Raw genomic sequence first — 26,553 nt, 5'->3', positions numbered from 1 at the left:
GGAAGTTTGTTCAGGTTTTTCGCAAGATTTTTTTCTTTATTTTGCCAATAAAAAAAATTTCAAATGGTAAAATGGTTCCGAAAAATCTGGCAAAAATTTCAAAAATCCCATGTGATATACATATAAAAATGTTTCGGCAGCCATCCATAGCAAAATGACTTTCGTTTCTAATTTTTTCTACGTCCTTTTTCGGAAAAAGCTTGAAAACAGTAAGAAGGGAAAATCGGGCCATTCCGGGTCCAAGCTTGAAAATTTTTTCAAATTTTTAATTCTGGTCGTTCGAGAAGAACATTTCTAAAAATTGTAGTACCTTTCAAAGTGAGAACAACAATAGAAAAAATCGCGCGCCAAATCTGAGAGGTCAAGGGTAAAACCCAGGTCGAATTGGCGTGGAATGTCCCATATGTATTTAAACTAATTATATTTAAAAATTATCGTACATTTTATTTTTTTCATTGTTTTTTTCTACTCGTCGATCGAGTATTTTCTCCATATCAACATTCACTCTACCCCCTCAGGTTTATGGCGCATTTTCTTAGCCCCTGGCCTTTTTTATCAACGCATTAATAAGCTCTCGTTTAAGATAAGTCTTGTTTAAAAATCCTTCAATTTATTTCCTGTCATTATTTTGCAATCCACTCGTACACTCGATGTATCTCGAGCTCCTCATTAACGTTATCATCAATTTATAATGTCAATTATCATACGAATGCTTGGAAAAAAATTTTCTGTCATCTTTACTCGTGCTTTTTATCAGCGAAAATGTATCTTGTGATTTGAGCGTTCGCGGATAGAATGCAACGCTTCAAAGACTTGTAAATAAATATCTAACGATGATAATCGCGGTTTCGACAAGGTGTCAGGCTAATTGCGAAGGAGAAAGGCGATCTCGTTCTAATGTAGAGGCTATTGTAAGGCTTGGCTTGTTAAAGCTTGAACGGCAATGCAGGCCGAGGCCGTATTTTCGTTATACGTAAGTAACGTGCAATAACGATTCTAGATCTCCTCCACTTCCTACGAACTCCCCGCTGGATCCAGAATCGTACCGATTCCATCCATTCGCGTCTCTATTAAACGATCAGCCAACAAACGAAAGCCAACGGCGATACAAACAATCTCCCAGTCCATGTTCGCAATTCGGTGAAGCTTGTCGCGTACTGCCGCAAATTCCTAAATTCATCCTCGGAGCAAGATCGAGTTATTCGATCAGCCTGCGAAAAGTGGAAATCGTACATCAGCGGTCGATGCGCGAATCAAAAGAATCAAAAGTGTAAGAATTGCGATAAATTTTCCGAGTATAATATCCGATTGACTATCGAAAGTTGTTAAACTAATTACTACACGCGTGCTAAGATCGAAAGTGAAACGAATGGATAAGCTGAAATATATTCTCGAATAATTAGCAATTGCGACAAGAGTAGCACTCGCTTGACGGTTATTGTTACAAGAGATTGTTGGAAAAATATCTTCTTCCCATTTCTCGTGACATCGTTCAACGTGATGGGCGGTATCCACTCAAAGGACTCAAAGGACTCTAAGAATCTCTACAATAATTGTGGAACTTGTCGGCATTCGGAGATAACCACGTGAGTAAAAGTTGTGTAGTAAAACAATAATTATCACTGGCTATGACGGACGTTCAATTTGTTATAAGGTGCCCGAAATTTTCAATTATCAGCCTCTATACTCTACATATTTGTGATTAGTAAGAACAACGATAAAACTTTGTACTCTTAGTTTCTCGATTACCGAGACTGTAAATTTAAGAAAGAAAAATGATAAAAACTAATGACTTGTACAATTTCGGATACCAGATAATACCTTGAATATTTCCAACGTAACGAGTCCGTTTTTTTCCGCGAGGTAAATTATTTTACCGGAGTTAATAAAGATGGTCTAGCATTCTTTTTTTTTTTTCTTATTTTTTCTAACAACTTCGGGTCCACCTACTAAGACTAATAAAATTAAGGCAGATTTTAACATGAACTATTAGCTAACAATTGCAAAGAAATTTGCAGGGGGAATGAAATATCGCGTATATAATAATAAATGTTTACACATGACGCGTCGCGTATCAACATTTTTATTTATTTTTTTCCCCTTTCGACACATTCGGGTCAGCGCTCACTGATTTCCTGTACGCGATACTCGGGAGAAAGCGATGTACGTAATTATAGATCCACGAATTATAGATCCGCGTCAGGAGGGAGTGATTTTTCAAGTTCATAATTGACTTTAATTAATTACTTTGCATACCAAATACTAGATAATTAAACAACAAGCTGACATGCGATGTAATCGTCGAACGTTTCAATCCACGACGATACTTTCGGATAATTTAGAATCTCATGCATTGTCGTGGTCGAGTGGTTGTGATGTGAAAAAAAAAAAAAAAAAAAAAAAAAAACCAACAAGGATTGTTTTCGCTCGTTGTGAAATAACGTTCAATTTACGGTCTGTATATTTACATTCAGTTTTCTTTGGCCTTAGTATAGAATAATAACGTGCGATAAGCTGAGGTCATGACAAATAATATTATTTTCTCTATGTTTATAACTGAGATTTCTTATACTTTCTTTCAAACATCTATGTAACGCGCATATTTTATATTTGAATTATGTACAAAGAAATAACCGCAAGACATTGTTTTTCACAGCTCAAGATTATGGTAATCTTCCTGTCTCGCTTAATGAACTAATTCATTTCTTCATAGAGATAATTTTTATACGGCAATAATTACATTCAACGGTTACAATTGGTTATATTTTTACTCACTGTTATCGCCGATCCTTCGATACTTGTACGATCGATATATTGATATTATTGTGTAAATTAAAACTTTTCAGATTAGTCCCATTACGCTGTTAAGTAACAGGAGTACACAGATGATAATTCATCATCTCTCCGATCATTCATTTTCGGGTGTAATTGACAAGTCAATGATACCATATAAAAAAAAAAAAAAAAATTATAATATACATACTATACAAACGATATCTCTGAAAATTCGAAAAATCGTTTTCCTACATTCTGTCAACAGAACAATGTATTACGTATTATTTCCCAAGGCAAATATCTGTCTTCCAAGTGTATTCCGCATACTTAACGGATATTTCTAAATCGGCTTTGTATGAAAACTTGAAAGGTGAAAAAAAAAAAAACATCCAGCATAGTTCTTACGTTATCCATACATTGATATATGCCATCTGTAAATCGGTTATACCCTTGAAATAATCAGCTTTTATTATTGTTGATGTAATACACGTTACTATAACATATATATATATATATATAGGATATTACATTCGTCGATAATATACCGCAAGTGACGCGACAAGAACGATCGTTGATTTCCCCAAAGTCGGAATTTACCTATTATCAAATAATGCAAATTGACGAAAATTCACACCTGCAGAATCTCGCGCTCCACGGGAATTATCACCGCGTAAAAACAATTAACTCGCATGGCTGTTGTACGGGAAAAAAATTAAAGGCGTAGATTTTATACGAGAAATTTGAGGAAATGTGGTGTAAATTTGCGTGTGAAAATTTAGAAGCGATTTTCGACCAATCGAAGCCGTTAGCTGCACCATTTCCTTCCGTCGTCGTTTCGTTACACATTCGGTGGAAATCATTAGTCAGCATTTTTTCACCAAGTTACGAAATCTCACGGCTCTTTACATCCATTCGCGTGAACACGAACCCGTCTCCCGTTTTTCAACCGGTATTTTTTGCACGCGCAATTTCCTGTCCTAATTCTGTATACGTACAACGCAACGAGTAAAAATATACTTTCCGTTCAGCCGACCTCGTTTTAGAGTGAAACCGTACCATACTTCAAATTAAGAAAGAATTTGGTTGTACTTGTCAAATATTCTCTGTGCTATAATCTGTTACTCGTACTTCGCACAGTGAAACCATTCATTGTTTCACTTAACAACAATCGACAAACTAACAACGTATACTTTTCTTCCATCGTTGATTTTTTTATTCTGTGAATTTTTTTTTTGTGTTTCCGTATTGCAAAAATAATCCCATAATTGAACTGCTGGTAAAAAAATGTCGGCTGTTTCGACGAATCTCTTTTTCTAAAAAATCATAACGACAGCTTTTACTTTCTTTCAGGCCCATTTACAGCAAGAAGCTATTAATGCTTATAGTATCTGTACGCGGTATTGCAAATCACACGCGTAACATGTGAGATCGGTTCGCGTTCTCCTGTTGCCCGATTACGATTGGTTTGACAATCGTGCGATTTTTTCAGCCACGTGAAAGTGGCATCGATGAAACGCGTGATTTTGATTTAAAGCGATTCGTCGCCGCGGAGATTTGCGATTAATTAAAATTAGTCTTATAGTTTTACGCTATAAAACTTGCTCTTTTTTCGCTATCAACCAACAAGATTTTGTGGCACGTGGCTGATTTTGTGTTAAATTTCTCCTCGCAGTATCTCAAATTGTAAAATAAATTTATGCTTGAATACACCGAAATCTTGCAATTAGCATAGTAAAACATTTGGCATTACGTTGCCACTAAATTGGTTGTTGGAGAAAATAAAAAAAAAATAAAAATTAATAAAAATGAGGCATATATAAAGCAGCACTATAAAATGAAAATCGTAACAATGCATAGATGAGACTTTGTAATAGGAAAAAGAAGCTTGAACTTTGATATCTGTAAGACCGAAAAACGAGCGCAAAAACTTCTATGATGCAATAATTTGGCTAAGATTCGCTTGGCGTATGCGTGTGGTGTCGTAACCTGCGGAGATTAGAAATGATTGCTCAAAAAATATTACATACGTCTCTATAATATAATATACATATAACTTACGATATAAATATCACTCGTTCGTATACTTTAATACCATGTGCGTATCGAAAAATCGGGTCGTCCTAGCTTTGGTTGTTTCGAATTTATGAACTACAAATTAAACACGTGTCTAAATTGGTAGGAATAATACGTGGCTAATCTAGTTCATTGAAAACTAAAAGAATTCCAGTCAAACCAACATCCAACATCCAACATCCTCCTTTGCATATCGTAGCTTAATTATACAACCTAATCGTAAGTCATTTCCAAAATACTGATTAATGAGTGTGAAAATTAATGAATAACAGACCACGCTGAAGGAATTTTTCTAAAATTCAAGCAACCGCTACAGGAGGATCGATAGCTCGAATCTAAAACACCGATTGGCCTTGGTTTTTCGCAATGTTTGGAATGAAAATTCTCTTCTCATAAAGTAGATTTGTTCGACCCTTTTCTCCAGGATTACACAAAACGATAACTAGATCTTCGAAGGACCACCAACCACGAAAATACGTAAGAATTTTATCGTTACTCGGTTTTAACTTTTTTATTCCTTGTTCTTTTCTTCTCGCAAAGTTACGTCGAAATAGCAGCTAAACGAAGCGATTGTAGGATTTTTTTGATATTAGCCAAAACTTTTCCAAAAAAATTCAAACGGGTTGGACACAGTTTTTTCTTTTTGTTTTTATTTGTGTAAAAACTGTGTCTTTTCAGAATCTAATTTAGGGCCCTTTTTCCACTAATCGGAGCCGCAGAAATTCGAAAAAAAAAAACTAACATTTCTTCGGATTATTTTATTTCGCATAATTAACTATATCATTATAGTTTACGAGACAATTGATTTCAGCTTCTTTAGAAAATTAAAAATTCTTTCACAACAAAGTGCATCATCCCCGCAGTGTTTTCTTTCGTGCGAAAAGCTGTTACAATTAGCTTCAGAATCCTTAATTTAGACTTTAGTCCGACCGATTGGGATCCGGGGAGATCAAATATCAGCAGTAAAATGATAGAGAATCAAAGGTTCGAGTGAAAATATTTGTTTCAACGTGTCTATCTTCGATTCATCGACTATTCGTGGACTATCACAGTGACAGATTTCAAGAACTTTCACTTATTGTTAAACCATCGTCGCTAATTTCGGTTGTTTATAAATTATACTTACGCTGAAATCAATATAATAACTTGACTGTACCAAGCGATCGTTGCGATTGTTTATTAACTTCGTAATCACACTCTAGCATTGATGTTTATGCCCATTGAATAAAAAATAATGCGTCTATTTGAAATTCGACTACATAGATCGTTAAAATGATTTTTGTCTTGCGGTAAAAAGTGTCCACTCATCAAACCGATTAAATCAGACGTGTAAAGGTATGCAGCCGGGGCTTTACCTTCGTTAAAACATTATTTATAGTACAAAAAAAAAAAGAGAGAGAGAGAGAGAGAGAGAGAAACTTTAAAACTGAAAGTCATCAGTTCTTGCTGACCCGATAACGAAACCATATCAGGAATCATAACGCAAATGCAAATCGTAGTCCAAGCGAGTCTTTTCGAGTCGTGATCAGCTGTGAGCCGAGCAATGACGCAATCAACTACGAACACAACTGCAGAAAGTGATGGTATACATGATATATACACGTGTGTAATGTACTATGAGTCCATGCGTAAGAGTGTTTTAAGTAGACATGCGCATAACACGGGAAATCTCAGTCGCGGTAGAAATATCAGCTGCAGGGTCAAGAAGCTTGCGGTTGCCGAATAAAGTGGATCTGTTAATTAATCACTGTAAATCCGAAGGGGACGCGATCGTTGGATTTAGGGAAGACATACATGCATAGACAGGCGGTGAATAAGACAGGCGTAACAGCTGATTGGGACAATTGAATCAACTGCTTCGTACGCGTAATATGTCAAGAAAAGTTTTGTCGCGGATAAATAATTCGTGTAAAATATTCTCGCGTCGTTTAAACTATAATATATGCGAGTCTAAGGTAATGGAAGAATCGACTTGCGATAGAAGTGAACGCGGACAAGATGGGTGAGGCAATTTTTACAATTACTTACGTCCGGCTCTAATGATTGACCAAAATATTAGATATTCTCGCGGCGTCGTCCGGGCAACCTTATAACTCGATGATAAGAATTTACAATACTGTGATAATTGATTTCATCCACTCACATCGTATCCCTGCAGCCGAGAAAATTTACATTATTTGCGAGTCTTGGAGGGTTTTCATATTCAATTAGTTTTACGACAAATTAAAGGGCAAAAACGTTCGTCGGATTTTCGTTCGCTCGTAAAATACGTAAAAATAAACATTCCTGTGCTTAATCCTTAACTAATTCACTTTCTTTTGGGCTAGAGGATTTTTAGAAACGTGTAATATCTGTTGTGTTTATGTATACGTATGTATTGCCAATAGACAGTTTCGCGCGTCACGTTTTTGCAAAGATAAGATATTGTGCAGGCATGAAGTTAAAAAATTGATTCCCGATCAACAAGTCTAATAAATAATTGAAATTGTTCGAATCATTCTTCAGCGTACAATTTCTTGATTATAATTTTATATCTCAGTAACAATATATTCTCTAAAAGGAAAAGAAAATAAATTCAGGGTCAATGTACAAAAGTAGCAACAGAATTCAAATACGAATCTAATCGCCACGTATCTTTGAGAACATTTTTTCGAATTACTTTTTTCTCTAATCAGCTGTTTACACGAGTCTCGCATTTTCTCGCTCAACAGATTGATGATAGAATGTATTCAAAAAAAAAAAAACAGTACAAATACTCAAAAGTTTAAACGAACGTACGTCGAAAAAGAAACCTCACGAATTTTTTTAAACATTAAAATTCACCCTCCGACTTATACGTCGGTATAAAAATTCTACGCCGAACGATAAATTCGTCATGAAATCGTAGTTCGACCATTGCAAGTAACAAACCTATTTTACCGCGGTGGAAAAATACGGTTCGGTCTGAAGTTTGCCGGGTTCATTACAGTCACCAGTGACTAACAGCTGATCAACACCAAGTGCTCTGCGCGTTGATAAAGTATCAAAGTGGGGGGGAGTAGGAGTACATTCGATAGCAACGATATATTGTTTTGCCGGACGTTGGCGCTATATTTAAAAATCTCGTCGGCGAGCCAAATGGTAGACAACTTCCCCTGTTGACAATGTAACTGATAAGAAAATAAGAAAAAAATAAGAAAACGGAAATAAATCAAGAAATCGCGGTGAAAAACATATTTTTACAACCAACAACGTAGGGAGGGATACGATGTCGTTGTCGGCTCGGCGCCGACGCCGCGACGCCGAGGAAAAGCTCCGGACGGTTTGCGCCTGCGCCTTGGAGGGGCGATCAGGGTGACGTGATATGCCTACGTCTTCTACAAAGCCCGTCCGTCAGTTGCAGGTTTCGAGCCCACAGCGTAGCTGACAGTTCCTGTCGAGCGACCAGATTCCACGATTCTACGATGTCGAATCTTGAACGTGATCAACTTGGGCAACGGGGCCCAGGAGACGACGTCTGCGCCGGGTTGACCCGCGGCCTGGACCACGTTAAGAACCCCCAGCTGAACAAGGTTTGGACTAATTTCACCCTAACTTGCTCCTCGATCGAACAACGCCTTGACACTTCGCAGCGACGAAGAACCGTCGTCTATATTTACACATGATCGCGGATACGTTTTGTTGCACCTATGCATGCCTGTGTATAATGCACCCGCGCTTAGGGGCCGACACTTCGCATGATCTATGGTAAAATAGTTGGCAATTTATAGCTTCCTAGATTCAGAGGTCGGAAGAAAATGATTTACGATTTTCCACCATGGCATACCCTGAAAATTTTGCTTAGGACGAAAGAAAGGTTCTGGCAAAAGACTGGCGTTCTACGTTATGCGGGAGATCGCGATCGGTTGATATTTCACTTTTATACATTCTTTTTAGAATTTATAAAGTAATCGTGAATGAACATTTTCCTCCTTGCTTTTGGCAATCATAATATCAATTTACTTCACGAAGAAGACTCAAACTTGTGCAATATCAAGTCTCCAGTTGACGTTTGATAAAGTGGTCTGACGGCTTTTTCATTACTAATTCAGTCTCATAAAATAGTCATAATTTATTATAAACTTTTAATTTCGGATAATAAGTTTCTCGGTTTGTATATCCTTGTTTTATAGATCGAGATTTTTGGGTTGAATGTAAATGTCAGGAAAGAAATAATAACTGAAGTGCTAGAACGCGTTTCGTTACAAATTCAAAATAGCGTTTAAAAAAAGTGAAAAATCAAACGAGCGCGATCTTTCACGTAACGTAGAACTTTTTAGAGTGTGTTACGGTGTATAATGGCGAATTATTTTTGTCGGAAACACCCTGATACATACTATAGTCAAATATTGTGACGTGTAGCGTCACGTATACAGTACGAGGGGTTTTACCTGATCTGACAATTAATGGTATTTTCCACGCGTCTTGTGACCAGTTTCATGCAAAACCACAAAAAAGCGACGCTGACCAGTTTGCTTGAAGACAGCGTGTGTCATCGGCCTATTGATTTCCGCGACACTTTTAATTCTTATGCAATGAAAAGTGGCATGATTAAAGTATGTCTGATTAAAGCTCGAATGAGTAGAAAAAATACGTTACTTGAAGCGGCTGCAGTAGGTATAATGAACAAAAATGACTTGAGAAAATGTGCCACGCGTTTTTCCTGACGTTTTCTTCACGTGTTCCCGCTTACCAATCCCATAAAACTTTTCATCGTCGGCTGTTTCCCAGATTTCCCCGGAATTTCAACATTTTTCATAAATCATAGCTGTCGGTGATTAGAGAATTGGAAAATTCATTTGGAAAAATGGAGATGCAAACAGCGAGAGAGAGAAATGGTAGAAGAGAAAACGAGAAAATAAAAGGGAACATCGGACAGGCTCATGCTGTACACTTCATACACGAACATTCAGAATCGCAAAGCCGAATTCGCAATATAAAATTTCACCAAGTCTCGAAAGTGTTTCGAAATGAAGTCATCAAATTTCTATGTCCATGCTGGTATAAGATGCAAGAGGTAACAGCTGACCGCATGGATAGAACGTGTGTGGATATATTCAAACGTACGTGTTCGACGCGTAATGGTAAAAGTGGCTAATAACCGGTGTCATTATTTAACTTCAAGGAACTCGGGTGTAAAAGAAATGTCAAACGACACTCGCGTGTATTCTTGTGCACGTAGGTATCTTACGTTGGTATATACATAGCTACGTAATTATGCAATGTTATTCTCTATACGCTGACTGAGCAGAAAATTTGTGATGTAGCAGAAAATCCGCACGTCGTACGTACTTCAGTGCGGATAAATTTATTACTACGTTAGCAATAATAATCGTTACCAATTTATGGGACATATTTATGAAATAGTAAGATAAATGAATTGCCGACCAAGCTTATTACAGAACTCTCTGTATTGCACTTAAAATTCTTATTATTCTTCAACGTTGACGCATTATATTTCGGATTCGTTAGAAATTTGAAATAAATATTAATATTTCGCACGAAAACTTCGTCTGCATTATTGTTGTGATTGTAAAGTGTTCTTTGTTTTAAAAACTCGTGTAAATTAGGTAACTTTTCCCTGGCTCATTTTTCGATCTTCTTGAATGCGCCGCAAGAAATATACGTTTTTTTTTTTTTTTTAATTGGAAAAACATAATTCGAGGTTGTATAGCATTGAAATATTGTCCTGATTTCTCGTAGAAAACCCGAATGATTAAACTTAAAGGAAAAAAAACAGAATCTCAAGGAATATCACTTGTCCCAATAATATTAATCACGAAACAACATCCCTACTATGTATCAAAAAATGTATCTAAGGAAATTCGAATAACCCAAGCTAAGATATAAGCAATTTGAAAAAAAGGTTTTTCAAATACAACGTACAAAATGATAAAAACTCGGTCATTCCTTGATGAAAATCTGTCGTACCCAACATACACAAATATATTTTTATCTACTGCGTAGATAACTTGTTTTTGTCAAACTATGTCTGTAGATCTCTATATTGAAAAAAATCAGCCCAAAAACTTTAATATAATTGAATAAAAATACCATAGTTTATTCTGGATCTTCCCATGGATAAAACCTTTTCTCAAATACATAGTTTATAACTTACCGTCAATTAATAAAAGTTAAATTTTCTACCAAGCTTTTCACAGTAGCCGTGAAAAATCGTGCAAATTGTTCAATTCTTTAAAAGACTCCGTCACACTTTCAAATGAAAAGATTGACTCAAAACGCCTTTATTTGAGTAAAGAAACACTTATTGGACGATTTTGAGATGTTTCGGACATGTTTCAGAAATTGAGTTTTTTTTTTTTCTCCATAATTTGCGTTTTCCTCGCAACGCGAGAACAATTCTACAAAATAATTAGCGACAGTCGATTTGTCAGAAAATTGTACCACCGCTTCGTATACTCGACAATTATTTAACATGCGGTATATCTCTGGATAATCGTAAAAAATGAAAATCAAAATCGTACGCTATACGGTGTACAGAAAAAAAAAAAAAAATCAACAACGCTGCACGCGCTATGCGAATGGTGGACAAAAAGGTAAGGCGTCGGGTCGTGTAAGGGTGGCCGTTGGCCTTACGCAACGAAGATGTGCAGGAAAAGGGGTTATTATCGATCGAACATGCGGGCCTCGGTTTATAATCAGAAGCGAAAACTCACCCCGGCAACGGTCTCCAGGGCTGCAGGTTGTTAGTATGACAAGTTTGACGAGCCCTCTGCACCCTGGCCGAGCGACCTCCTCGTCGTCAGATATCATGGCCGACGTGACGGAAAGAACCTGGTGGACGCTGGTACCTCGGCAAGAGGAGCACGTCCCGCGAATCCCGGAAACCCTCCTGGCCATCGACGGAAGGGTATCCTAGTCGTAGATCCCGTTTTCCTTGCTAGCACCGCTAGATTCCGTCTCACCGAAATCGAACCGAAGTTACTTACACTTGGATTTCACGTTGTAGTTGAGAATTTTTTACACTGTATTTTCACTGTAATTGTATTAACAGCGTACCAAAGTACCATCGAAAAATCACTGAAATAAAAACTTTCTACTCCACGACTGGAATATCATTGAAATCGAAAGATTTCTCACTCCACTGATATTACACTGAATTCTAAATTCACGCTTGTAACTGAAATCACACTTGAAATCTACTAAAATTAATTAGTGCGGGAATATATTTTAGGTATTGCAAATAAAAAAAAAGAAGAAAAAAAAAAAAAAAACTTTCGAGTCTAGTTTCGGTAAAACTGCATTGAAAAAATTTCACAACCACACCGAAGAATTAAGTTGACTTTTAGTAATTACCTGGTATATTAATATAATATCACTGATTTTAGTAAAAAGTAGTAGAAACTTGTAGAATGTTTAACTAGTTTCACTTTTAACCTTATCCGGGAAACATAGATCTGGGTAATGGCACGTATTGAAAATGGGTTTTGTAACTGAATTGTTTAATAACTGTACAATTTAAATTCCGCTCTTGTTAGTGTAGGCGTAGCTAATTTTTGTTGCATCTTCTCCAGCCACCTTTAATTCACGCAACTGATTATTGTACGTTATAGGATAATCTCAATCACGGGAATCTCTCATTCACTTTCGAATTGAATAGATACACGAATGGAAAGCATTATTCGACGCAAGTGATATGAAAACAAACAGTAATGCTCCGTACAGTTATTGCTGTACACGTAGAAGCATAAATTTAACGAGTGTCAATAGTTTCTGTTTATGTGTAGTCGAATATTGAATTCGTTTACGTTCGGAACTCGGTATTACGTTCTCCTTGTTTACACCCGGCTCGGCGTCAAATTTATCTCACGTTACCCGAAACCGTCCGTCCAGCCGACTACCCGATTCTATATCCATCTCCGAAGCTGCTTCCGTAACGAGAAAGTTTGCCGCCTAGTGGCAGTTTATAGTACTAGTATACTGATGTTCACGACGAATATATTCTCTGATCGTTTCGAAGCGTGCGGTGTTTCTTCTACCTCGTAATAGTGTTTTGCCATACTAGTGCGCGAAGGTGGCTATATCCGCACAAGCGTGAAGGCGCAGCACGAACCCGGAGACGAGTTGAAGGCCGAGTGTGGCGCATTCACGCGAGATAGGCATTGCCAACTTTCGCGCGTGTATCGAACTCTATTGTTTGCTACACCTGTAATGGAAAGTCCGACATACACGATTATATTTACACGAAACCACGGCACGATGTCTGTTCAGTGACGATGTCGAGCACGGCAAAGAGTGACAAACTATTCCGTCGGTGGTGCTGTTTGCGAAATGCGCAACTGTGGATAAAAGCGCGACCGTCTGTTTCGCACACCGCTAGCAATGTGCGAAGGTTTTTTTCTCACACCGCTAGCGATGCGCGAAAGTTTTTCCCGCACATGTGTATAAAAGACTACTTTCGGTGCTTGTAAATGATGCATAAAAATGGACTTTCCACGCAGGTGTTGCAAAAACAAATTAGTACAACTGGTTCAACGAGTTAATCCAAATAACTTCCGGTCACATAAACAAAGTATGGCATTCGATCGATATAAATATTTTGTTTGCTAGATTCATGGACTTGTTTTATTTGAAGTACCTAATTGTTTCTATCAACGAACACGCGACTTGGAGGTACAATACATAAACTTCAAATGTAATGGTATTTAGTTGACTAAATTTCGGAAACACATCAAGTGGTTCACTCGAAACTATACGTCACTCGATCGCGACAAGAAAGGCTGGTATTGAATCAAGCAACTCGCCAGACTGAATCATTTTTACAAACTAACTAAATTGAAATTGAGATAACCAGATCTGTGCCTTGATAATTCAATGAGTGGAAATGACATATTTTCCTTTCTTCCTGTAATTAAGGCATTTGATCGAATTGTCTTATCTTTCACTGCTTAAAATATGTAATCTTCGAATTCGGTAAGCCGCAGAATGAGTTGTACCTACATTGATAATAAATATTGAGGTACTTAAATTTGCATAAACTTGAATAGGTCAATGAATTTTCAAAACCTTTGATAGATAATAGTATGACTTGTAACAACCTCTCTATCTTTGATCTGATCGAAATCATACGTCTACTTCGTGCCACCGAAATAAGAAAAAAAAAAAAAATATTGAAACGACGTCTGCATTTCAAAGTGGAAGATCATGACGATGATAGTAATAATACGGCATATGTTGCCAATTGATGAAATCTCTGTATTACGATCATATATCAAACGCGTGGTATCAGTGCATAACGAGTTATTAACAGACGCGATAACCCCAACAGATCGTATCTGAAACAATATTGACTCTAATCTAATGCACCCGTCGCATCGTATGAATGATTGATACTAGATTTGATCTAGAATCGATATCGGGTTAAAACGCTAATTTTCCATCATGAACTTTGACAAACAGGAAAAATATATTCAATAGTTCAATATTCTACTTTTGGAAGAATTCAAACTTTCTATAATACAAAGAAAAAAAACCTCTATTACAGGCTTTCTGTAACTAGTTTTATTTTGATGATATTTTCGTAAGAGCCGTGAAAATTAATCCGCTGTTGTAAATTTTTAAACAGATACGTACGTAATGTGATTTTAACTTCCAGGGTTTTCAATAACTTTTCAGAAACTAACTTTCCTTCGCATCGACAGAGGATGTTTCTGATAAACGTTCAAATGAGCGTAATTTTTGTGGATATTTCTAAGTTTACCAACTGAAAGTGGAGTAATTTCGAACAATGATTTTCACTCAATATACCTATCATTTTCTCCATTCCGAATAATTGAATTAGTCGAATTTCCTGTTCATCAAAGTTAACCAACAGCCAATTCTAGTCCCGTTAACAAACTTACGCTTAAAGAATAACAATTAAATTCACAAGGAAAAAAGATGCAATTGTTAATTAGACTAATTTGTTCGTGTTCTTTGATTAATCAGTGACGTACATACGCGATCATCGCTTCAAATTCGGTAAATCCTAAGAAAAGAAATACTGGAAAGCTTTGGCACTGCGTATCTCTTAATTCTGGTAAAAATAACTTCAATGTTAATACCTCGGGTATTTTCCAGCGTGAAATCCACGACTGTTTAAACAATTCCGATGGGTGTTCAGCCACCGATATTATCACGCAGGTGTAATTGGCCACATTCGTGTATTCCTACATCCGCACGCCAAAAGAACCAACGTTCAAGGATCGATTGGACTCTTGATTTTTGAACCGCGCATACGTGCACTTTATTATGTATGTGTATACCTTAATATTTGTCTAATTTGTTTGAAACTTTAATTACCTTTCGTTTGGCTTCTGCATTATCATTTCCGTGCTTGTCAAGATACCGTAACATCAAGAATGCAACGTTTTTTTTTTTTTTTTGTTTTCTCTTAATCCAATACCTACTTTTACCGAAATAAAAACTCGGCATCGTTTTATAAATTTTGCGAATACATTTTTTAATAATTATACACGATACGACGTTTCAATTTAACATATGTGTTACGACAGAAAACGCCAAATTGCTACGTAAAAGTATTAAATTAAATAAAACCGAGTTTGAAGTTCGAAGGAAATGCCGAAGCAAGACCGGTAATATCGCTGGTTGTTTTTTTTTTCTTTTTTTTTACAGCGATTAACGTCGGTACAATAATAAGGATAATGATATACGTTCATAAATACGCCTACGATAATATTAGTTACATACTCCGCTTTGCTATGGCGGAAGGTGGGTGCTGTCCGATTTACGTTTGGCACTTATATCATAACGTGATTCAGCACAGGTATAAATAACGAAGTGCTGCTGAGGCACCTCAACTAATTAATACAGTTCTCACATATACATAATTATTATTGTCTGGTATTGTTGTTTCGAGCGTTAAATAACACCGTTGACAGAATATTTCCAGACCGCAATTGAAGCTTTTACATGCAAAACGTCGATCCCGCGAACTGTGCAGGTGCGTGTAATATCGAATTGCACAAAAAATAAATATGAGGAATAATGGACAAGAACTTGGTCAAGGATGTTAGTAGCACGTACAATCGGAATTGACTGCAATTTTTAAATATCATTTTTTTTCAATACTTTAACCAGGGGCAATTTTCTACTTCTCGCTTACGATAATCTGCACTTGGAATATTTCTTACTAGCTGCCGATTAACATCAGAAGAATAAACTTCACACTTTTGGAACGCTCTTATTGTTAAACGTATCTAAACTACAACGCGCTAACAATAGAGCGTATATTCTACGACGGGTATCAGAGTTTTAAAAAATCGACGAGTCGAATCCAATTCCGGTCGATTTATCAAGTGTTAATTATATTTGCTCGACTGATATTTGATGTAAATCAATTGGGCAAAAATCCGTCAACAATTACGAGATTCAAATTGCTCTTAAGATGTTTGAAGCGATGAATAGGAGAACGTGCCGCGTTCAAAGTGGGAATCTATTACGGATGAGGTCGTGAACTTATACATAGTCAGAATATGCGGTTGCGATTTACCTTAATGAGAATACGAGCTCGGGTTTTTTGATTTTTATTTCTTTTAATTTTTACTGATTTATCGAATTCATGCGTTGACCTATGTGACCCCATATTAGCAGCCGTCATCTTTTTTTCTCACAAGCCAAAGAAGCAACAAAAAAATGAGTCAGATTCAGAAAACGTTGACGAAAATGACGTTGCACTGCACTGAGAAGAAAAAGAAAAAAAAAACGATAAATCGTTAAGATAACTTTCCTTTTTTATGACCTTATTTTTTCCATTATGCATCCGGCCACGTTAAACTCGTTTCTTTGCGAATTATGATATCACCTGCATGTCATTGAGCGTGAGACAAATGCTAATTGTCCAAGCGTTCAGTATGCGCCAATATAATCGAGGATTGTGGGGCCTTGCTCTAGATCGATGTCTCGTACATCGGTATAGATCAATGTAGATCATGGCGTATCAACGAACTCCAGTCTCGCCTGCATGATGCATGGTATTATTATATTTGATTGTAGAAGTTACATAAATTTTTTGCACTTAAATAACACGTGTATAGGAATTATTTCTGAGGTGATCGAAGCCCAGCTGCACTCTTCGGTAAGCAAGTAAACAGCAAAGATCCAAACATTTTTTCGCTATAACTGTTGCATCTCTGCAATTAATCACTAATGTTTAGATATTCTTCCATTTAATTGAAGTTGAACTGTACAAGTATCAGAGGAACGAAATATTGTTGAAAATCGGTTATTTTCCGAACTGCTGGCCGAGGTGTACAAATCTAATTCTACAGTTGGCTAGGAAATAGTTTTTCAAATACGAAACCAAGTCGTAATTGCTAAATAGCTTCCGGCGAATCGCGATGTCTGCAGCCGAGCTTATTTAAGCGGTACGATAAATCTGCGAAAACGTATGTTATATGTTACTACGTCAGAGCGTGAAAGCCAGCTCTATACCCTTTCACTCTCAGCTTCGGAGGTCTCGATGTTGTCTCGCTTGACATAGAAATATGATACATGAACCTCAGTTACGTCCGCGTGGAATTGACTTGCGTCATGCTTCGTGATCGGTGGCTTTGCCAAGGTCATTCATTATCTTCCCTAGTTGAAAAATCCGATTCTTAATCTCGGACAAAGCATTGTTGCATCAGACACTGGTTACACAAAATTCGATAAAAGAGTAGGAAAGTAATAATGACTATATGCAGGTATATATACGTAAGGATTTTAAAAAATCAATAATATTTAAGACAATAGTATAGTTTTTTTATCTCTTAAAAGTTGTTTACCTCCCGAATGCTAGATAATACGATATTTTTTCACAACACTCCAGAGTTCAATTACGCAACGACTTACCCATAATATAAAACTCGATTAGATATGGGAACTCGGTTAAGAAATTAAAGTCTAAATACTTCTCAATTAATATTCAACTGTTGCACTATCTATATCGTCACATGATAGGTACTTAGTAATTGAAAAATGCCACAAGACACGATGTCTGTAAAGGTATCCCCCTGCACCATGTTTGCCTTGTCGTATAACTTGTTACAACAATATTTTAAGACGTGACTATTGCACCACAAGGGTCGACGACCTTTTCTAATAGAAGACACAATAGAAATTAAACGACCGAAGGTTCTCGCGCGAACGTTTGATGATACAATATGTGCTAGGTTTGACTGACGGTGAGTCACATTTTTAGCAATTAAAATTATTTTTTTCTGTTTTTTTTCCGGAAACTCATAGCGTTGAATGTCAGGGACATGAAATCGCAGCCACGCGGTCGAGAATTAATAATTCAAAATCGGTTGAACGCGGCTACGCAAAGCATTACATACCTATGTGGGTATAAGTACTGCTTGCACTAAGCTATTCACATACTGATTCGGAATTTCATTTGGTTTCTGTACGTCACCGGTACAATAGTTCAGACACAATGGAATCACATACGTGTCCGTTCTCCGATCAAAGTCCATTAGGTATTTTATATGACTTTATCAAATTACTCAAGTCCCGTGTTAAATAGAAAATTATAACACCATTTTCAGGGAATGGCTTTCACCATCGAGGAGAGGCAAACTCTTGGCATTCACGGATTGCTACCTGCCGCCGTAAAGACTCAGGACGAGCAGCTGGAACTGTGCCGTTTGAATTTGGACCGATACACCGATGATTTGTCGAAGTACATCTACCTCACTGGATTGCTGGTAAATATTCTAGGAACGTCGTAATCATTGTACCGATTGAAATCCTTCCAATCGCGTAGTACTAGATTCAAGTGATAAAAAATAATGGTAAACACTACCAAGACTTTACGCAACAGGCCAAAAAACAACGTTCTTTGACAAACTCTGTAGCCCGGTTGAGTTGAAGACTTTTCTCAACGTCGATGCATGATTTGAGTGACGACGGTCTCTATTTTTTTTTTACATTCCTTAGGACCGTAACGAAAGACTTTTCTTCCGCCTCCTGGGGGAAAATGTCGAGAAGATGATGCCCCTCGTCTACACTCCAACGGTCGGTCTTGCCTGCCAGAAATTTGGATTGATTTATCGCAGACCCCGAGGATTGTTCATCAGCATCCACGACAAGGGTCACGTTTACGACGTTATCAAGAACTGGCCCGAGCACGATGTTCGAGCGATCGTTGTAACCGATGGCGAACGTATCCTCGGCCTTGGTGATCTTGGGGCCAACGGCATGGGAATCCCGATTGGAAAATTATCCCTTTACACTGCTCTGGCTGGCATAAAACCTCATCAATGTCTGCCCATCACCCTGGATGTCGGTACTAACACTCAGGTGCGCTGTTTTAGGTTTATTCTCAATCTTCGGCACTGGAACAAAGTTATGCAAATGGATTATATGATCGTATATATTTGTTTAACAAATTTCTAATGCATATTTCCATTCAACTTGCAGTCACTCCTGGATGACCCGTTGTACATTGGCCACAGGCACAGGCGTGTCACAGGTCAAGAATACGACGAATTCATCGAAGAGTTTATGCAGGCGGTGGTGAAACGCTACGGTCAAAATACTCTGATACAATTCGAAGATTTTGGCAACTCGAACGCGTTCAAACTGTTGAACAAGTACCGGGACAGCTACTGTACCTTCAACGATGATATTCAGGGCACAGCATCTGTGGCAGTTGCTGGTCTTCTTGCTTCCTTGAGAGTAACAGGGACCAAACTTTCCGAGAACACAATTGTCTTTCAAGGCGCTGGAGAGGCAAGGAATTGCATTATTTTGTATCGAATTTCTCTACAGGTTCAAACCTGCTCATAGTTGGAATTGAATATTAAAAACATTTTCGTCCATTGGCTCACAATCAGAAGAAATGGATCCATTCATAGTTTAATCACTATTTTCATACACGGATGTACTGAATGTAACTGCGAATTTAGGAAGAATGTTTTTCCGATATAATTCTAGTATGAACAACAGGTCATTAGCATTTTCAAGGTAGAATATTTGCATTACATAATTCAAACTACCCTGAGGAACGTGATGATCAAGTTCAACTATTACATCAACTAAAATTCCACGAATCAAATTGTTTCCAAGACATTTATTCGTAAATACAAGGTGCTGAGAAATATTGTTTTTAAAGATGACGATTTAAAAGAATCACTGCAGTCTTGTGCTGGCAGCTAAAATTCAAAACGCCCTAGTCGACGAAAATTATACTATGGAATCGAAATAAAGATCTCATAGTGCTTATACAAATACTTCTAGAAGTATCTTTGATAAAAGTCAAAGCCTGCATTGTACCCGGGACTATAGACTTGGAAAAAAAATTCATCGCTCAAAATCGAACGTCATAAAAAATAGAGTTGAGCAGTTAAAATGTATTGGTACGAATGGTACATCATTGTGTTCGGACTCGTTTCTAGCTTCTAGAATGATGGGAAATCGTTGAATTTTTGAGTAACTTACACGTATGCCTCATTGAAAAATTTTTCCCATGCCTCTCTCACAGGCCGCTCTTGGTATCGCTGGACTTTGCGTCATGGCAATGCAAAAAGAAGGTGTTAGCGTTGAAGACGCAAAAGACAAGATCTGGATGGTCGACTCGAAGGGTTTAATTGTGCAAAATCGTCCTGAGGGTGGTCTCACGGAGCACAAGCTGCACTATGCTAGAACGCACGCTCCGATCAGGAACCTCGTCGATGTGGTAAAGACTGCGAAACCTACAGTTCTCATTGGTGCTGCAGCCATCGGAGGTGCATTCACAACTGAAATACTGGAGGAGATGGGAAAAAACCATGACAAACCCGTCATCTTCGCTCTCAGCAACCCCACGAGTAAAGCTGAGTGCACTGCGGAACAAGCTTACATCGCTACCAAGGTAAATGACTAGATATCTTGAATATTGCTGCAGTTAAGCTGACTCCAAATCCCTCAAAGATGGCTGATTGTCGATACCAGATACCTGAAACAAAAAAGTCATTGAATTATGTATTGTTAAGCAATGTCGTACCTAAGTGTGAATATGATTTGGTATAAAAACATTCGACATGCAGTACGGTATAATACCTTCTTTTTTTCTAACAGGGCAAATGCATCTTTGCCAGCGGGTCACCCTTCCCTCCAGTGACTTACGAGAGTAAGACTTTCCACCCTGGCCAAGGCAACAACAGCTACATTTTCCCAGGAATAGCTCTTGGAGTTGTGTGCGCCGGGATGCGCGTCATTCCTGAGGAAACATTCCTGATCGCTGCCGACGCCCTCGCTGCAATTGTCACAGATGCAGATCTTGCCAGCGGTGGGTTGTACCCACCCCTGAATGATATTCGAGAGTGTTCGCTCAAGGTAGCAGTGAAAGTAATGGAATACGCCTACAAGTCCAGTAAGTATTTATATTGATCGACTCTAGACAAGGATGAGCAATGCTCCTTTGTTTGTTTACAATAAGAATGATCATAATTAATTGAGCGGCAATAATGTGGTAAAAAAACAAGAAAATAAATACATAAATCTCGATTTGAAAATATTCAGCTTACGAAAACGGAGAGCTCTTCTATTTACACACTTTCATACTTTTGTTTTACAGAACTTGCGACGGTTCATCCTGAGCCAAAATCTTACGAGGACTTCATCAAAGCACAGCTGTACGATACGAAGTACAAACCGTCAATACCCCCGACATATCCTTGGCCAGCACAGTAGTGGGCAAAAAATAATGTGCCTAATAAATATCGCGCAACGAAAAAAATACTGATTTTAATGGAACAACAATTTTTAATGATCACGCCCATTTTTATAGGTGTATATAATGTTCACGTGTATACTGTTAAAATGTAATTAAGGCGATTGTAACTGGTATATTTTATTTATAATGGAAATTAAATTAGTTTTCTGTAAGATGAAATTATGGATAAATCAGAGAACGTTAATTATAATATCTTATAATAATAAGCTCCCGATGTTATGTGGAGAAAAGAATTCATCGACTCTTGTAAATTAGACTGTGTTTTTAATCAATATATTTTCTTTCTCAACTTTCTTATGTTACACAACCGCTTTTCTTTTGTAGTTGTACAGATAAAATAAAATAAAGTAACGATTACTGTTTAAAAACTAGTTTTATAATTCATTTATGGCCATCGTCATTTTTAAAACGACGAATATCGGGGATGACCGTGAAGAAAATTAAAGAAAAACAAAGATACGTTCATTTTCTATCCAACCACGATTAATAAATGAAATTGGAAGTGAGCCTCGTCGGTTAAAACTGTAAACTTTATTAAAGTATCTTTGATTCTATGAATCAGATAGAAATTATAATTTAGATTGAAAATATATTTCAGTAAACTTAAATTCCAACGTAGCAAAACGAAGCTAACGGTATTTTTTTTCTTACTATTATTATGTTCAAATTGCATGATTTAAATCGGGCACAATTTTATATGATGTTATATTATTTACATTTACACAAGAAATTAGAGTATATAAACAAAGACAATGTGTGCACCATGTACATACAAGTTTGTTTTATGTTTGTTTTTTTTACAATATCGTCTACGCATTATTGGAACTAAAACGCAGAATTCATTCAGTCGTTTATTGATCAAAGAAAAAAAAAAAAAAATACAAATAATGAATAATATGCAAGTCAATCTTAGACAATTTAATAAGCAAATTCTTGCTAACTTCTTCAACTTCCATGCAATTTGCTTCGTGAGAATCAGGTTATCGATGAAGAGATAGAAGAAAAAAAAAAAAAATACAAAAAGCGAAAAGAGAACCTGTTTCGCAAAATTTTTTCAAGTGATTATAAATGTTTACATATTCTCAATGTATTAATCGAAAGTCCATTCATTTGTTTGGTGCTTCTCAACTTAAATGGAGCTTGAATGATTGAAAAATTGATTGAACGCACCAGACAAAAAAATTTGTCAGCAGAAGTTTGTGAAATGACAAAGAATCATTTACATGTATACGTAATCGTGATAGCGAACTCAGTTCTTTTCATAAATTAAAAAAAGAAACGTAATGATGGGGAAAAAAAATGATCGCTTAGCTATCATTTCACTAATTTTTTGTTACTCTATTTGCCTTAAGCACGTATATAATATATACCTATATGCATGTGTGTATATATATATACATATATATCCATATATATTCATGTAATATATATGTACACATAACCTTACCACAATGTAAATTGTATTTTCGTTTTGTTAAACGAAACGGCAGGTACTATCACAACCTGCCATCTCTGTCGGTCGTTACGCTACAACCGCTACAACGTCTCCTGGTAAAAATCCCTAATCGGTAGAATTTCAAGGAAACAGAAATTTCATTCAATTTGATACAACTTTTATTCCGTTCTTTTAAGCTAATTTCATTTGGTTCTCCCCTTCTTTTCACTTGTACATTATATTCGGATCCTCGCATCACGATCATTTTATACGTAGCCCTACTCTCAGAATCTTACAGATTTTATGATTACCTTAATCGTCGTGATGAATCGCTATCGTCATTAATTCAACAATAAAGTATCGCCAATTCATTATGTTTGCTTGAAACGTTTGCTGGCTTTAATAGAACACCACATTACCGTTATTATTATTATCATTAATAAAATTAAAAATATTTAAAATTTACAGAAGATGATTCACGAGTTGTTTTAAAATAACATTTACATTAATTTCGGGACACTGTTACTTTCGACTAAACGTAAACACCAGATCTTACGTGCCAGCACCAAGACCCTTATCATCGCTGTTCTATTTCCTATTTTTCGTTTTTTTTTTTCTTTTTTTTTCATGTTTCCCCAAGTGATCGTAAGGTAAACATTATCAACGAAAACAACAGCGACGAAGAAAGGACGAAGAGAAGAGAAATAATTTTCTACACAATGCTCTGATTATCAATAACATTTTGATATTCATCACACTTCCCGGTAAAGTTATAACGGATGTTCCATCGTTAGAAAAATCACAATGAAAATAAATTTGGCTCCATACCCGAAAAAATTTCTCAAGCTATTAATCAGTAATATATTATCTTCGGGATTGTAGATCATCATTGGCGGGAAAAAGTGTCCATTTAGCTTCGGTGATTGGTCCCATCACTACCTTCATCGCGACAACGAGTGAGATCGCTCGTGCGTTGGAACGGAGTTATCACCGGTAGCTCTGACGTCCGGGAGCCGTTGAGATGCAGGTAACGCGTCGAAGAATGGATGACTCAGAGCATCCTTCAGTGTTATACGCTGCGTAGGTTCGTACTCGAGCATTTTTTCGATCAAATTGAACAGCAGTACGTGATCTTTGTCTTCCGAGAGTAAATAACGCTGTAACGATATAAAACGATGTGAAACCTGGCTAATTATCTTATATACTAGCAACAAAATGATAGATCTCAAGCCGTGTAACATAAAGAAGCGGCTGTAAAGAAAAGGTAACGAATGGGGAGAATTTGTATTCGCAACTCACGTGCAAGGGTTTGCAGTTATCCCTGACATATCTGCCTCCTGAACTCTTTTCATCCCAGTCCAATTTACCGTGATAAAAATATTTAGTTTTAGTTTTACGGGCCATACGATGTGGAATTGTTCCGAGTATCCTCTCCATCATTGCGAGGTGTTCCCTGTTGTCATGCGTTTGGAACAAGGTGATGCCGAGGTATAACTCGAACAATATACAGCCGATTGACCAGACGTCACAAGGCTGTGCCCATCCTAATTCTGTGGAAATAAAAAATGAACGAAATAGTAGTAACATGTCCTGCGGTTAATTTGAATATTCATTTTTTTCAAATAAGCTCGGTTCACGTTTCCATGACATTTCATGTATAAAATCAATCTTGAACGATGCAAAATATGGTTGAAGAACTTACCTAAAATCACTTCGGGAGCTCTGTAATGCCTTGTGCTAACGATTGTGCTATGATGTTCGTGGTCAAAAGTGGCGCTTCCAAAATCGATTAGTCTAATATCTGTCCTTTTGACCCGCCTCACATCTATCCTCTTGAATAAAAAAAACTTTTATTGAAATGTATATACGTTAGGCGAACATATGCTGTTACATAGAAATGAAATTCATATTGACGTGCAACTTTAGTTATGTTATTACATTACGAATGTAGAAAGGGTAATGTATGTCAATAAAATATTAACCAATTAATTTGTACATAAATTTTCAATAGTAGCAGAAACTTATATTTCAATTTTTAATATTTTATGATCTAAAAATATAACATTTCTGTACATGAAATTAGAGTTCAATGTCTCTCATTTATTCTAATTGTAGCAAAATCAAATACATGTGAAAAAAGGTGGCTTGGTAAAGTCGCAAAGTTTTAAACGTGGCTGTTGAAAATAACGGACGTTACACTTTTCAAAACTAATGAAAAAGTAATGAGGAAAGTACGATTACAAAATCTTTAGTGACTCGATTAGCTGCAGAACAAAGACATGGTATTCGAAAGCTTTCAAATATGTATCTTACCTTTTTGTTGTTGTAAGCTATGTCGTAATCAGAATCAACAAAGAGTATATTTTCTGGCTTGAGGTCAGTGTGAGTGAGTTTTGTGTCGTGAAGAAATTTCACAGCATAGCACAACTGGTATCCCATGTGTCTAACATGATCCAAAGGATAAGGTTGATAGTTGTTGTCTCTCTGAAAAACGATAGTTCCAAATTGAAATGGTACAATGTTTTGAAATTGAAAGTTATTTCAACTCGCACCATTTTCCGTTTTCCAAAAGAAATTGTATATAGTCTGTACACAACTTACCAAGAAATCGAACACACTCAAACCGAGCATTTCGAAGGCGATGCACATGTGACCATGGTAATCGAACCAATCCAGCATTTTCACACATAAGCTGTAAAGAGAAGAGAGTTTTAAAAAAATCGAATACAATGAAGGAAGATTAGACGCTAAATAAAATTTGTAGATTTCCGTCAAATCTACATTTCCACGCATACGTCAGAAAATTGGCACAGCCGTGTATATTACATAAGGTCAACTGTTAAAACAGTTTTGAATCTAAGAAAACGAAGTTTTGAAACACAAAAGATTGAATATATAATATAATTTACAATAAAATATTTTAAACAATATTTCACTCAAGTATAAAGTAAAAATAACCATTTAGTTTTCACACGAGTAAAAGTAGATCGGACAGTATTTTCCGAGAATTCAACTCAACTGAATCACCGTTCTAAACAAGAATAATACGTAGTCGAAACAGGAAGTATGAGTGATGTGTATACGCAGTTTATAAATCGAAAGATGAGCGTTTGTAAGTTTTACCGTTTAGCAAGTGAAGTAAAGAATTCGAAAATCCAACAATTGGATATACTATTATAGAAATTGTCCGTTGTTTCGAATGCGGAGAAATAGAATAAAGCGTCGGGCAAGCATGTAAGGATAATAAATTACTAACTGTTGACACTCTGGATCCTTGAGAGCAATTTTCTCCAAAGCATTTATCTCGAGTTTAGCAGCTTCCCTGTACTTCTCGACGTTTTTAATTATCTTCAAGGCCATCACGTGATCCCTGTACACAAAGATAATTGAAACGCGAATTAAAATTAGACAACCATTAATATACTCAATATCTACGCTGTAATATTAATTAAGAATTGATAATACATCGCTCGGTTTCTGCCTCAGGCAGCCCCTTCAATTAAGATTATCAGATGCCTCAGCGTTGTTTAATTAA

At 36.7% G+C, this 26,553-nt stretch overlaps 2 protein-coding genes across 13 annotated transcripts in view; one reads left to right on the top strand and one right to left on the bottom strand.

Annotated features, from left to right (window-relative positions):
* Window positions 1-1,129: 1,129 nt before the first annotated feature.
* LOC124186811 (NADP-dependent malic enzyme-like) lies at window positions 1,130-21,876 on the top strand. 4 transcript variants are annotated; one of them, XM_046579137.1, is made up of 8 exons: window positions 1,130-1,586; window positions 8,231-8,399; window positions 18,414-18,572; window positions 18,805-19,167; window positions 19,288-19,599; window positions 20,351-20,719; window positions 20,926-21,220; window positions 21,425-21,876. In XM_046579137.1, the coding sequence occupies exons 1-8, from the start codon at window positions 1,501-1,503 to the stop codon at window positions 21,538-21,540; spliced, it is 1,869 nt and encodes a 622-aa protein (XP_046435093.1). In that variant the 5' UTR covers window positions 1,130-1,500; the 3' UTR covers window positions 21,541-21,876. The 4 variants fall into 4 exon arrangements, with proteins under 4 accessions (XP_046435093.1, XP_046435007.1, XP_046434835.1 ...); XM_046579051.1 differs by having other exon boundaries at window positions 8,225-8,399; XM_046578879.1 differs by lacking the exon at window positions 1,130-1,586 and adding an exon at window positions 6,555-6,850 and having other exon boundaries at window positions 8,225-8,399.
* LOC124186299 (serine/threonine-protein kinase Doa) overlaps window positions 21,625-26,553 on the bottom strand; it is a 49,171-nt gene continuing 44,242 nt past the window's right edge. For all 9 annotated transcript variants that reach the window (XM_046577988.1, XM_046578075.1, XM_046578240.1 and 6 more), the window contains 6 exons: window positions 26,275-26,388; window positions 25,620-25,710; window positions 25,332-25,502; window positions 24,721-24,850; window positions 24,318-24,568; window positions 21,625-24,175 (listed from right to left, as the gene is read on the bottom strand). In XM_046577988.1, the coding sequence (XP_046433944.1) occupies window positions 23,960-24,175; window positions 24,318-24,568; window positions 24,721-24,850; window positions 25,332-25,502; window positions 25,620-25,710; window positions 26,275-26,388 (973 nt within the window). In that variant the 3' untranslated portion in view covers window positions 21,625-23,959. The remainder of the gene's footprint in view (window positions 24,176-24,317; window positions 24,569-24,720; window positions 24,851-25,331; window positions 25,503-25,619; window positions 25,711-26,274; window positions 26,389-26,553) is intronic.

This window comes from Neodiprion fabricii, chromosome 1 (genome assembly GCF_021155785.1).
Source record: "Neodiprion fabricii isolate iyNeoFabr1 chromosome 1, iyNeoFabr1.1, whole genome shotgun sequence".
NCBI lineage: Eukaryota > Metazoa > Arthropoda > Insecta > Hymenoptera > Diprionidae > Neodiprion > Neodiprion fabricii.
The sequence above is the reverse complement of the archived record's forward strand: the minus strand, read 5'-3'. Positions and strand labels throughout refer to the sequence as shown.

Bases quoted from the DNA above. Each gene is read 5' to 3' on its own strand.
- LOC124186811 (XM_046578879.1), top strand. From the start codon at position 6,720: ATGTCAAGAAAAGTTTTGTCGCGGATAAATAATTCGTGTAAAATATTC. The intron at 6,851-8,224 runs GTGAGGCAATTT...CCCGTCCGTCAG, and splicing joins AGTGAACGCGGACAAGATGG to TTGCAGGTTTCGAGCCCACA. The intron at 8,400-18,413 runs GTTTGGACTAAT...CACCATTTTCAG, and splicing joins AGAACCCCCAGCTGAACAAG to GGAATGGCTTTCACCATCGA.